General features: G+C 43.2%; 1 protein-coding gene across 1 annotated transcript in view; it reads right to left on the minus strand.

Annotated features, from left to right (window-relative positions):
• ASB13 (ankyrin repeat and SOCS box containing 13) overlaps positions 1 to 14974 on the minus strand; it is a 187442-nt gene that overhangs the window by 98021 nt on the left and 74447 nt on the right. Inside the window, exon 3 of the mRNA XM_086918935.1 lies at positions 62 to 212. Coding sequence (XP_086775061.1) covers positions 62 to 212 — 151 coding nt within the window. The remainder of the gene's footprint in view (positions 1 to 61; positions 213 to 14974) is intronic.

The raw sequence follows: 14974 nt of genomic DNA on the forward strand, positions 1-14974 counted from the left end.
GAACACGATGCAATGCGTGAGCTCTAGTCCTACATTTAGACATGAAGTATGGAAGGCTCACCGCTCATGCAGGCTTCATGGAGTGGGGAGGCTGTGAAGAGAGGAGGGTTCACTCTGGCTCCATGAGCTAGAAGGAGCTGCACACATTCCAGACTGCCAGAGGCACAGGCATCACAGAGCGGGGTGCTGCCGTCGATGTTTCGGGCGTCCACCTGTATAGGAGAGATGCAACGCAAGAACCTTATTTAAGAAATGATCATTATTATCAAATTACTGGTTCAAGTTAAAGTTTATGCAAAAATTGGACATTCTTTTAATATTTAATAATGGGAAATAAAAACAGCAAAACTATACGGCTCAAAAATAAAATGGTCAGTCTAACGAGTACTTGTTAAAAAAATTTCCTTTTTTCTGTTTCCTATGTATATATCTTTCATCAATTTAAAGCATTGTACTCAAAAGCAATTAATATACATATAGTATTCACAAGCTGTATTGACAGTCATACAGATCGGACTGAGAACATGAGAAAAACAACAACAAAACAAATCCTTTTCAAACAATGCTTTGTGTTACATTTCTTCAAAGTGGTTTTATTCTTCTTTTTCATCAATGAAAATTAGGATTTCTCAAACATCTTATGAAGCCATGTCCCAATGCATTTCGGTATGCACCTTCTTCAGGGGAATGTGCTACAAATAACATAAAGAACTATCACATATATATCAAAAGAAAACTGTTTACAATATAATATGACACTTAGTTTACATGAACAGAAACCATGGGATCTTAATAAAACGTGCCTACGTTCCTTGTGCAAAAATGACCATGCTCAACAAAGTTCACATGCCACCTGTTAATCAAAAACACGGTGTGCAACCGGGATGTGGGTCATTGCATGAACCGCTAGGAAAATATCTAGATCATTTCATGCAACCTTTGGTGCAGCAATGGCCAACTTTTGTGCAAGATACCACCGATTGTTTGCGTAAATTGAAGACCGTGCCCATTTCTGATAATGAGGAGGTTTGGCTGTGCACGGTTGACGTTTCAGCCCTGTACACCTCAATTCCGCATACAGAAGGCATAGAGGCAGCAGAGTGGATGCTTTTGCAACATGAATATGAGGAAGGCCAAAATATTTTTCTTCTCGAATTGTTGCAATTCTGTTTATACCATGGATATTTTCAGTGGCAGGACACTTTTTTTCTACAAAAGACAGGGACCTCCATGGGGTTTACTGGGGCGCCCACCTACGCTAATATGTTCATGTCCAAGTTTGAAGACGAGCATATATTAAAACAAGAGAAATGGAGAGAGCATCTGGCACTATACCTTAGGTATATCGATGACATACTGATAGTGTGGAAAGGTTCGGAAGATGACTTAAAAACACAACTCCAAGTGCTTAATAATTGCCATGCCTGCATCAAATTCACACATACCATCAATAAAGAACAGATTAACTATCTTGACATTATGATCACAAGAAAAGGGAACATACTCGAAACAAGTGTATTCAAGAAGACTACAGACAGGAATAATGCCCTACATTTTGAGAGTTTTCACTCACAATCTCTAAAGAGACACCTTCCATTGTCGCAATTCATTAGGGCAAGAAGAATTTGCTCAGATGAGAATCAAGGATAGAAACAATTAAGAGAATGCGCACAGAGTATGCAGCAAGGGGGTACCCGGACATAGTTCTTGACCAAGCTGAAAACAAAGTTAAATCCATGCCGAGATCCACTATGCTAGAGAAAAGAGCAAGAAGCAAAAACAGGAGAGAAGTTTATGTGTTAAAATTCTCCACAGCCTCAGAGGCGATAAAGAAATGCATCATGAGGAGATGGGAAATCATTGAGCAAGAACCTGATTTCAGACAGACATTTCCAGATAAACCCCTGTTCGCTCATTCCAGATCAAGGAATATAAAAGAAATTCTGAAAAAAGGCAAGGTGAAACAAACGGATCTAGGTCAAAAAGGCATGATGAAGTGCCAAAATTGTGGTCATTGTGGCAATGTATTGGTAGGAAACACTTTTGCGCACCCGCATACAGGTAAAAAGATAACCTTGAGACACACATCAGATTGCAATTCAAGTGGTCTAATATATGCAATTAAGTGTCCATGTGGACTTGTTTATGTTGGACGCACTACAAGGAAGGTGAAGGTTCGGATGACCGAGCATAAGAGTATGATACGCACAAAAAACATGAAATCATGTCTTGCAGCGCACTGGCATGAGAGGGGACACACGATACCGCAATTGAAATACACTGTATTAGAGAGGTTGGTGGTAAATACACATGTTGACACGTTGAAGTTGCTGGCGCAAAGAGAGACATATTGGATCAAGTCCCTTAGGACGCTGACCCCCTTTGGACTAAATGATAAGATTGAAATGGTTCACTTTTTGTAAATTGAGTATTGCGATGTGAGTGCTGTTATTTGTAATTTTGCAATCTTTTATGTATATTTTTTTACGTACCTGTTCATAAAAATCATGAGTTACCTATGCTCAATAAATCTCACCAATAATACTGGATTAAGGGTATAAGAGGCACCTTTTATGTTTGTCACGTTTTTTAGGCAGATTAAGCACCAGTTGGTATATTTATGTAAGAGAGGCTCCTGTTTTAGTTATGCCGAGAAAAAAACGCAACCGCCATTTTGGATGGGGATGAGATAGTGCGCAGTCCGTTTTTTATGTTTAACACGTTATGACGTTAGACGCCATGGATCGGCGTTTTCAACACAGCTTGTCCGAGCAGGGAGAGTGACACGGAAGAGCCCCAGAATCACGAAGGAAACTTCACGCAAGAGGTGAGATATATCTGGCAGGTTCTCTGCAGCAACACCCTTGCAAAATAGAATGTAACACTAAGGAGTTTTCCTGTTTTTACCTTTCAGAGGAAAAACGCAAGTTTATTGGAATATATTGGCAAGCATTATAACGTGGGGTCTATATAGGACCGTGTGAGTATTGGTTGTTTTGAATTAGGCTAATTTCAAGCTTTGGATTGGGGACAGTATAAAGAGGTTCTCTGTGGTGCTGTTATTTTTTAGAACAAGGAGAGTTTGGCATTTCATTTCGTGCAGCTGTTAATGAAGGTAAGAGTGCATGAGGCACTTCTTGAATTTGTGGAGTACAAGGGAGCACACCTGGTTTTTTATCACGCACGTTGGTTCACATTAGCATGTAGTGAACAGGAGGTGATGACAGTATTGGTTGCACACCGTGTTTTTGATTAACAGGTGGCATGTGAACTTTGTTGAGCATGGTCATTTTTGCACAAGGAACGTAGGCACGTTTTATTAAGATCTCATGGTTTCTGTTCATGTAAACTAAGTGTCATATTATATTGTAAACAGTTTTCTTTTGATATATATGTGATAGTTCTTTATGTTATTTGTAGCACATTCCCCTGAAGAAGGTGCATACCGAAATGCATTGGGACATGGCTTCATAAGATGTTTGAGAAATCCTAATTTTCATTGATGAAAAAGAAGAATAAAACCACTTTGAAGAAATGTAACACAAAGCATTGTTTGAAAAGGATTCGTTTTGTTGTTGTTTTTCTCATGTTCTCAGTCCGATCTGTATGACTGTCAATACAGCTTGTGAATACTATATGTATATTAATTGCTTTTGAGTACAATGCTTTAAATTGATGAAAGATATATACATAGGAAACAGAAAAAAGGAAAACATTTTAACACGTAATTGTGAATGTGTGAACAGTGCTCCCCATACCACAGGTTTCTGTGAACTTTCTATAATTTGGATCAACTTGACTAGGGGCTAGTCAAGATATGGGTTAGCACCATATATTACATTTTGATAAAATTCTGATTAAGGTGATAAAATTGGTGTGCTTGTCGCATAACATTGTTTGAACAGTCTAACGAGTACTACATTAATGAAAATTAAATAGCCAGTAAACTGAATAAGCATTGGCAAAGCCAACAAGTCTTCCCAATGCTTTTAGCAGAAATAAATAGTATCAGGACGTTGCGCAGCCATGTCAAAACAACAAGCATTTGCAATGCAATAGGTCTCGCAATTGCGAGATTTGTGTGTTTAAAAAACACCTCAATAATTAAAGGCCTTGTCATTTACAATACCAATAGGTCAAAGTTTCTAAAATGTGAGACCTATTGCATTACAAATGTTTGTTTTCAAGCGCCCCATGTTGGGCTTTCAAGTTAATAGACGCCACGCCCCTTTCTTTAGACGAGCCGTGTTTAAAGAAAGGTCCACTGCCGGTATTAAAGTGAAAGCGCTGTGTGGGGCGCTTTTACCAAAAAAAGCATTTGCTTGTCAAGTTGAAAAAAACAAATGCTTTTTTTTGGAAAAAGCTAACGTGAGAGTGCACATAGCGGCTGGATGTTGCAGGAACGCATGTCGTGCCTGCAGCAAGTGAAACTCATTAAAGAAAATAGTTCTTACAGACTAAATAACACGTACCGTGTGACAACCAAATTAAAAGGGACGGTCCTCATGGGAAGTTCAAATAAAGACAAGGCGGTACTAACGAGGGGCTTACAAGCCTATTTATTTATCAGAAGCCGGCATGTACGAAGGACAGTGACACAGCCAATGACAAATATAGGGGGGAGAGTAAGTGTGGCTTCAAGTGCATACTTCAATGCAGCATGCCTTGCAGAGCAGCGCATGCGCTGCCCAGGCTCAATCTATAAATGAAGGCTTGAAGGCAGTTGCTCAATTCCACTAAACGCTTGAGCAAATCTAGTTCTAAATCTATTGGAAGCATATGGCGCCAGCACACAATGGCAAATAAAGCGGCGCTGAATGGGAGAAACAAAGATGGGGCTGCTGGGGTATCGAGTCGGAAGAGGGTGGGGGCGGAGATGGAAGAGAAAGCCAGGGAGGTGGAGAGCGAGGGCTCTCTGTAAACAACTGTTGGCACGGCCCTGAAAGTGATGGTGCACGTGCACACAACGGCAAAAGTGAAAGCAGGCTGGCGAGAGGCAAATGGCAGCTGCGCTTGTGCGCGTAACAGCAAACTGATGGCTGACAAAAGCCTGTAGATAGCACTTTGAGAAGCCAGTTACTAAATGTCTCGCCAGAGCAGCGCATGCGCTGGCTCAGGCGAGCCCTAAAACTGAAACCATTTATTGAGGCACTGATGCATGAACTGTTCGATCCGAATCTCTCCACCCTCTTCATTGTGGCACGGACTCACAGTGCATTGGGGCCTAGACCTCCTGTAGGCTCCACACCCAGTCCAATCCTAGCACGGATATTGAACTACTGGGACCGTGATACCATCCTCAGGTTGGCTAGGGAAAAGGGAAGCATAAACCTCAAAGGTAATAACATTTCCATCTTTCCGGACTTCACCCTCTCGATCCGGGCAACCAGGCGTGAATTCCTGCAAGTGAAAAAGATGTTAATACAAGCGGAACTCCTGTACGTAATGCTGTACCCGCCGAAATTAAAAGTCAATTACGAGGGTTCCGCTCATCATTTCACAGACGCCAAGTCAGCTTTAAAATTTGCCAAACATGTTTGCAGCTTAAAGAAACCAGCCAAATCGCCCACCAGGAACTTACAAGAAGCAAGATTGAGCGATAATGATTGATATATGGACATATAAATGTCAGGTATTGTTGTATTTATCTGCAAGGTAGCCCGACCCCAATGTATAGATTATAGATAGTGCGGATATAGCTGGCTAGCCATTGCTATAAACAATGCCTGTCCCGGGCGCCTGTGGAGCTCTTTAAAGACTTGGTGGGCACCTAATGTATGATGGTGGAGTAGGCCGGTAAACCATGCCCCCGGTGAGATGTTCCGATACCAGTCCCTTGGCACATGTTGCAAATTTTGTTGCAATGGGGTGGGATTTTCACTCAACCTAATTGGGGGGTTGGTGTGGGTGGGGATGTTTTACAGTTCACAAGGACAGCACTACGGGATAGAATTCTATCAACTGATATTTTGCAGAGTAACAGCAGGCCACCCTCTCTAATTGCTTCACCACAGATACAGTCAGATTGGTCTCAGTACTATGTACACACCTCAAACCTTAGGAAGCAGCGTATTTGCCACCACGGGTCCACGCATAAGAGACACGCAGTCTTGCTCAATAGATAGAGTATAATTTTCTCACGTGACACATTAGGAGGTTAAATAATTTCTGCAAAACATGTTTGGTGCACACATACCTGGCTAGGCACAACATAGATACCTGTTTCCTTCAGGAAACCCATTTAAATAGCTTGTCTCATACTAAACTACAAAATTGACGCCAGGGAGCTGTATACTCAGCCATTTACTAGAATTACTCTAGAGGGGTATCTAGTCTGGTAAAGAGTGGACTGCACTGGAAATTAACGTCTTCACAAATAGTTCCAGAAGGCCGTTATGTGAACCTTGGGGGGACATTGGGGACGATGGGCATCACGCTGGCCAATTGTGTATGACCCTAATGTTGACAAGCCTGATTTCTTTAGGAATGTTTGGGCTAAGATAAAAACAACAGGATATGACTTGATTATATGGGGAGGCGACTTTAATGCCTCGATCGACGATGTCAAGGACAGGAATGGGTGGTCCCGGAAACTTCACCTGCGATCGAAAATCGATATTAATAAGATAATTGCAGAGGAAGTGCTTGTCGACATTTGGCGCCAAAGACACCCAACACTACATGAGGGCACCTGCATCACCACTCAGCATAATGCATGTTCCAGGCTTGACTTCTATTTAGTGATACCTGACATAGTAGCTTGGACCGACTCGACACAATATCTGCCCAGAACACTGTCAGATCATGCACCCGTTCTGTTAAAAATGTTTGTGCCGGCGAACCAGTCTAGGACGGTCTGCTGGAGACTACCGCCAAATGCCCTGCTAGACGCGCCATTCAGGGAAGAGATATGAGGGGGCATTTCAGAATATTTCTCCACAAACACAGGTTTAGTACAGGCACAAGCTGTGCTATGGGAAGCATTCAAGGTGGTTATCAGGGGGAAATGTATCTCGAGGCAGGCAGGGGTACTGAGATCGATTAGCTCACTTTGAAAAAGCTTGAAGGCCATATCAAGGATCACGAGTCACAATACTATAGCACTGGTGACACAGATATATTATGTACTATTAGGGGGAAAAGACAACAGATTTTGTCCGGGTAAAAATGCCAAGTGTCATAAGTGTTGGAGAATAGGACATCTGGCAAAAGTGTGTCAATCCAGTATCAGTAAAACTGAGAAAGTCAACTATATAGTTCAGGATGAACCATTATATGAAAGTGACCTAGTTCAGGATTTATAAGAGAGGATTGTAGCGGTCACAGATGAAAGTATAGTCTCTGGTGATCCGTCTGATTGTGTAGATCCCTATGTAGATGTGTTGGTGGGTGATGTTTGCTTAAAGTTATTGGTGGACTCTGGTGCCCGCATACAATGATTACATATGATTTGTTCAAGGAATCTTAAGGGGACAGATCTCTCTTTCCTCCAGATAGAGCACCCGTCTCTTACGAGGGATAGAGTAAGATGTATGTGGCGGTTCATGGTTTAAACATCCTTGGTTGGTACCATCAAGGGCTTTTCGAAATCGTATTGAGACCTGGAACCAGTGAACAAGTTTTGGTTGTCAAAGATAATTCTAATTCTCTCTGCTTAGAACAAGAGTTTCCCAAAGTGTTTTCAGACTCTCTTAGAAAAATTGTGGGATTTAAGCACAAGATCAAAGTGAAGAAAGAGGCAGAAGTGTGGCTCACGGTGTAGAGCAGGCAGACCCGGAAGCTGAGGTCAGACCCGGGACCAGGGTTCAGTTCCCGACGCGGCAGGGTCTTGAGCTCAAATGTCCACGGACTCGATAATTCTCGCTTCGGTGCCTGCTCTAATCATGGGTTCTCACTCTGCAACTCTGGGCATTAAGCTTGCTCAATCTCCACAACGGCCCCCCTGCGGCGGGATGCCTGGCTTTCACCCTGGGGATGCCCTGTAGGGGCTATCTCACAGGGAAAAAAGCCAGGACGGGTTCCCAAGGTAAGCGCCGGGAAACCTCCGGGTAGCTGTGCGCTCAATAAATGCAATAATAATAATAATAATAATATTACCTGTGAAACATACGGTCAGGTTTGATCCATTTAGCCTTAGGGGAGATCTCAAGACGGAATTAGATAGATTGCAGAATTGTAGGAATGTTGAGCCTGTTGAATCCAGTTTGTGGTTAAGTCCATTGGCTGTCGCACGCAAACGGAATGGTGAAATACGTTTGTGCATCGACCCGAGAAGTCTTAATAAAGAAATTTGGGTTGATTCCTATCCCCTTCCAAAAATTGGTGACCTGTTAGAAGAATTGAGGGAAGCAGAATGATTTTCAAAGATTGATTTGGCCTCTGCGTACCATCAGGTTTTGTTGGATGATGAGTCTCGCCACTATTCAGCTTTTAACTCCCGTTCATTTCAGTTCTGTAGGAGGCCTTTTGGTCTCACCTTTGCGGCTTCCATGTTCCAACGCGTAATGCAGACTGTGCTCCAAGATAAATCTTTCAAGATGATGTGCTCATTTTTTCTAAACATTTTGAAGAACATAAGATTTTGAGGACTCTGCTTGGTAATTTTGAGAAAAAAGGGATTGTCGTTAAAAAATAAATAAATGTGAGTTCTGGAAGAGAGAAATAGAATTTCCGGGACATCTTGTTTCGGCTAAAGGTGCTAGCCCCAGTCCAGGTCTGGTAAAAGCAGTTGTCGATTGCCCATGTCCAAAAAACAAGGATGAGTTTGCTCCTTTTTGGGGTTGTGTGAGTTCTATGCACGTTTTATACCTGATTATGCCACTAAAATGAAGGTCATTTGTAATATGTTAAGGACGAACGTCACTTTTGTGTGGGATGTTAACTGTCAGGAAACTGTTGGTCAAGTCAGAAATTGTCAATGCAAAAACGCTTTATGCTTATGACCCGGTTGTTCCTTGCACCATAACAATCGATGCCAGTAATTATGGTTTTGGGGCAGTGATTACTCAATCTTCAGGTGTGAGTGAAGTTACCATCAGTTATGCTTCCATAGTACTAAGAGATACAGAGCTTAACTCTCTGAGATTGAAAAGGAGCTTTTGGAGTGTTATTGGGCATGTGATAATTTCAGAACTTACATTTGGGGTAGGAAATTTGTCATCCAAACTGATCATAAACCCCTTGTATACATTCTGGGGGGTGAATGTCTTAAATATGCCATGCTTCGTATTGCATGACTGACTACCAAACTATTACAGTATGATTTTGTGGTAAAGCACATCCCAGGAAAGGAAAATATCAGACCTGATATGCTGTCAAGGCTTCCTTGAGGAGAAGATGATGTACTGGATGTGGATGAGGACAAGGATGACTGTTTAATTGCTTTTGTTGATGCAGTTGAAAATAAGGCTTGCAGTGAGATTGAATGGAAAGAGGCATTGAGTGAAGATTCCATTCTTGGAAGCGTAAAAGAATATATTGTGAAAGGTTGGCATAGAGAGAGATGTGTGCCTCCTGAAATTCAACCTTTTTGGAAAGTTGCTGAGGAACTATGCATCGAAGATGGTGTCATTATGAGAGATGGTAGGTGTATTCCTCCTCTTAACGTGCGCATCAAGTTGGTTGATTGTGCACAAGATGGACATCAAGGGGCAACTATGACAAAAAGGCATGTCAGACTGCACTATTGGTGGCCTTCTATGGACAAGGACATAGAGTTAAGAGTCAAGGAATGTGCTGTCTGTTGTGGGCCTGAAAAAGGTTTGAAAGATGTCACACCTCCTTTACAGCCCATCTCTTTTCCAGTAAAGCCATGGCTTAAGGTGGGGATTGATCTGATCGGTCCATTCAATTTGCTTCCCTAAAACGTACGTTTTGCGTTTGTATTGATGGATTTTCACAGCAAGTGGACTGAAGTCATGTTTTGTGGTTCTCCCACAGCAAGCAATGCGATTCTTTTCCTTAAAGAGACCTTTATGAGGGAAGGATTTCCAGAAGCGCTTGTTTCTGATAATGGTGTGCAGTTTGTGAATCAGGAAATGAGTGTGTTTTTGAATGAATCCGGTGTAAAACATTTAAGAAACTCTGTTGGACATCCTCAAACCAACGGTCTGGTTGAGAGGATTCCACCACAACAGGGTTGTGGTGGAATGTATAAAGTGGGCAAAACATAATGATTATGATGTGGAGGGTGCAGTCAGATCCATGGTGTGGTTTTACCGCACAACGCCACATTCTCTCACCAAGGTTGCACCCTTTGTATCACTTAAAGGTAGAGTACCCACTTCTGCTTTATACCCAGCTTGGCTTATAAGAACTGTTTGTGACAAAGTTTTGTGCTGGGTGGATCATGTTGCTTTGGAATCCAGAGTTGAAGCTGCTCAGAGGAAGATGTCCGACAGGTATAATCAAAAGAAGTCAGCAAAGAAAGTCGATTTGCATCATGTGGACATGGTTTGTATCAGAATCACTAATTTTGTCAAAAAGAGAGGCATGTCTTTTAGTGATCCCATGTGTGTCGAGAAAGTTTGTAGTGGTGCTATTATGGTACGTGGTGGGCTTTGGTGGAATGCTGGGAAAGTTTGAAAATTCATTCTGCTGCCCCTAATTCTAATTACACAAGGAGTGATGTGGCTATGCCTTCTGGGCCAATTAATGTGCCTTCTGGTAATACTTCTGAATCCTCTGTGACAAGTGAAGCACCGAGGAGGTCTACTCGCATAGACGTGTTGCTTGGAGGTTACGATGATTTATTCTGTTTCATTATTTTATCTGCCTGAATTGTACTACACTAGATACTATTCCTGTATCTCTATGTTCATTTTTGACTATTGTTAGTCAATAGTTTCATTCAGCTACAAATTTGAAGAGGTGCTCAAAGGAGGTTTCAAACTATATTGTTATTCACCTATGCGGAGAAGGGAACTTAAAGAGATAGCTGATAATCTGGAAGAGCAGCCATTTTGGTGGCTTGCAGCAAATCAGATGCGTAGCAAGTCAGCACAGGGCAGTAACAGCGCTTAAGACAAACTGGGAATCTACAGTACTTCATCTTGAGCACCTTATAGTGATGAATATTCAAACAAAGGCAAAGGATTGCTTCATGACATGAAATCAGAGAAGTTTCTTTATTTCTTGCACTTTATGATAGACTTAACAGAGCTGCTTCTCAAGAAGGAGACAGTCTTATTTCTGAAGTTGCAAGAAAGATTGAGGTGCTTCAACAGAAGCCAATACAGCTGAAAACAAAGCCAGGATAAGCACTAACACAATTTCAATTGCTTTTTAAAGATAATAATTTAGCAGGGGTCCCGTTACTAACACAGGCAAAGCCTGCTAGAAAAGGCAGCTCTCTAGTGGAAAAGGACGATGGTGGATTGACTCCGCTCCTGGAGGACGCTTACCTCCGCCTCTCCTCGATATCCTGTCGATATTCCCTTTTGCTGGTGCAATTGCTGATGTGAAGGGAAGCGATGAGGAATTAGTCTTCAGAGAAACCGAGAAAGACAAATTTTAAAACTAACGTTCAAAAGCTAAAAAGCCAACGCATGCTGCGTATGCGGCGGTATTTGACCGCCTCCTAGCTGCTGGATGTGCCAGATCACTCAGCTGAGCAGCGCGGTGTATGGCGGCCGTGCAGCGAGGTAGTTTTAGTAAAAACCCCTTCAGCGGCTTCGCTATCATCTTTGCGAGTACAGAGTGTTGCCAGTATCGTCAGTTGCAGCTGTAGCGGCTGTGACAGGTCTTCGTTAAGCGGCTATTGGGGAGTGCAGGGCTGAAGAGGAGCGCCTACACGGCCAGGCTACTACCTGAAGAAGGGGATGGATCCTCTTCGAACCACCCGTCGGGGGTGAGCGGAGGCCCAGGTGGAAACCAGGAGCTCTGCGGAAGCTGTGGACTTCTCTTTGGTACAGGAGAGCGGTAGAGCTGTCTGTGTCGGAGTTTCGCCTGGAGAAGTGCAGGTAAGCGGCACCGCATATGTGGGTGCGTGCAACTCTAGCAACTCAGGATGTGACACCTCAAATATCCCCCAGGTGGGTAAACCGATCCTGAAACTTTTGCGGTCTGGGAGGGCAACAACACGTCTTCGATACTGCAGCTCTGAGACAGCCATCCCTGGTCTTCAAATGGCTGAAGTTCTAAATGCAGCTGTACATGAGAGCTGGGAGTGTATGGGAGAGCCAGCTATTCCCACAGTGCTTACTGCCCCTCCTGATTCGAACCTTGGCTCTACTATTGAGCCCCCAGCAACAACACAAGAAGTAATCACGGCGGACCCCGCTCATGAGAAAGCAATTGACTTAATTCTCTCCCTCGCTGTTTCTGTCTCTGCTAATTTAAGTCACACTTTTGAGTCTATCGGGTCGACTGGTGAGGACCCTCTGGCAAATATGAACCAGCAAAATGTCAGTTTGCCGAGTATCGGTCCTGGCTGGGCGGGTGAGAGTTACGGAAGAATTGAAAATTGCTAAAGTGGTATCTGTAAGGGGCAGACCAGTGACTTCAATGGCAGCAGGAGTAATAATGCTTCAAAATCCAGTCAGCCCGATTTTCTGCCTAAAGGTGAGGAGATCTTGCACTTGTCTAAGACTGAGTGGCAGAGTATTCCATAAACACGAAGCTGCCACTTAAAAGGATCTGCCCCGATCCTAGACAGTCTGACCTTAGGTGTGGCGGTCAGAAGCTGAGCGGATGACCTCAGAGAGCATTGGGGAATGTAATGTTTAAATCTTTCATTGAGGTAAGGGGCCCCAATCTTATGGAAGGCCTTAAAGAGCAGCACAAGTGAATTAAAACGGATATGCTTCTGAACAGAAAGCCAATGGAGGGAAACCAGCAGAGGGGACGTATGAGTCCTGGGTCCTGCAAGAAAAATAGCTCTGGCTGCCACGTTCTTGATCATTTGAAGTCGGTCGACCAGATACGCTGGAAGGCCCAGATAGAGAGAGTTGACATAATCAAACCTGGATATCACCAGGGCCTGTATGACCGTCTTTCTATGTGAGACAGGAAAAAGGGGGAGAAGGTTTCGCAGCATTCTCAACACCCCAAAACATTTTCCCGCCACTGATTGTATCTGGGTATTCATTGAAAGAGTGGCATCCAGTTTAACCCCTAGAATTTTCACCACAATCACTGGTGCAGAAGGGGGGGGGGACATATCTTGAGGCCACCAATTAAGCTATGCATCACACGGGCTGGAGCCAAAGAAAATAATTTCTGATTTGTCAGAGTTACATTTCAGTTGGTTAACTATGAGCCAGAAAAAAACCTCAGACAGGCAGTTTTTAATAGCAGTGCCATTGAACACGGCCCCCTTCTCACATGTGAACAACAGTTGGGTATCGGCTGCATATGCACTATGCTTCTCGGCTATAAGTGCAAGAGGGGCCTTATACAGATTAAACAGAATAGGGCTCAAAATTGAGTCCTGGGGAACTCCAGGGCTCAAGTTCCTCAAGGCTCATCCCTAAGTCTGACACTCTTTAACATCTATGTGTCGGACCTAGCTAGAGTTATAAAAGATTACGAGATGGGCCTTACCTCCTACGCAGACGACACTCAACTGGTGTTGGCAATAAACAATGATAGAGAGAAGGTGGCTGAATGCTTTCAGGGAGGCATGCTGGCCATTAAGGACTGGATGGCCTGTAATTGCCTCAAACTGAATTCCGAGAAGACGGAAGTTGTTATCTTTGGAAACCTATCTCCTGCTTGGTCAAGTTCCTGGTGGCCACCTTCACTGGGACCTCTGCCTAACCCAGTCTCAAGGGTCAGGAACTTAGGAATTATGTTCGATGATAACCTGAACTTCGTTTCCCATGTCAACCAAGTAGTGTCAACGGCCTTCTACAAACTCCGATTGATAAAGAAAATAATGCCGTATGTACCAGAAAATGCAGGAAAAACTTTGGTTAGCACACTGGTTATGACATCATTGGATTATTGTAATGGACTGTTTGCTAATGCACAATGCAGGGTCATCAAAAAAATGCAAACGGTCCAAAATGCGGCCGCCAGAATGCTTTCTGGGACTCCCAAATTCAAACCTATTTCACAGGTCATTCGAAATTACCACTGGCTGGTGATCAAGAACCGCATACAATTTAAAGCTCTCTGTCTCACTTTCAAAGCCGTACACAAACAAGGCCCCCAGTTTCTGATAAAACAGTTAGCTATCTACTGTCCCAGCAGACAACATAGATCCGCTACTGCGCATCAGCTGATGGTACCACGCACTAAGACGATGTCTTGGGGAGACAGACGTTTTGTGGTGACAGCAGCCAGGCTCTTGAACGCTCTACCATTACAGATTCGCTCATGTCAATCCCTATTCCAGTTCCGTAAGATGATAAAAACATGGTTGTTTAATCAGTAAAATCAGTCTTGGATCCTGCACTGAGTCTAGACGCCCAGGGCATTTGTTCGCGCTTTATAAATGTTAAAAATAAATAAATAAATAAACGTTCATAGACGGTATATTGGCGGTAAAAAGACGGGACCAAATGGTTTGTTTTTGGTTATTAATAAAGGAGGTGTACCATCTCAATACGGTTCCTCCGACACCGCACTCCTCAAGTCTGCTCAGCAGTCTATTATGGGGTACGGTGTCGAAGGCTGCAGAGAGGTCCAACAACACCAGTGCTGCATTTCCTCCTTTGTCCAATGTGGTTTTAATAGCTTCAGCAACTTCTAGTAGTGCAGTCTCTGTGCTAAAGTTAGCCCTGAAACCGGACAGACTAGGGTGAAACAGATGGTTAGCCTTCGCATATTCTGTGGTAATCATATTGACATATTTCTCCAAAGCCTTAGAGAAAAAAGGCAGTAAAGAAATGGGCCTGTAGTTACAAGCTGCACCCCGGTCGGCCGAGGGTTTTTTCAGCAGCGGGAGGATTTTGGCATGTTTCCAGGAATGAGGCATAAGGCCCTCTCGAAGAGCAGCATCAAGAATAAAATTTACTGCAGGATTGAGTAC

The sequence above is a fragment of the Lissotriton vulgaris genome, chromosome 1_1 (genome assembly GCF_964263255.1).
Source record: "Lissotriton vulgaris chromosome 1_1, aLisVul1.2, whole genome shotgun sequence".
NCBI classification, from domain to species: Eukaryota; Metazoa; Chordata; class Amphibia; order Caudata; family Salamandridae; genus Lissotriton; species Lissotriton vulgaris.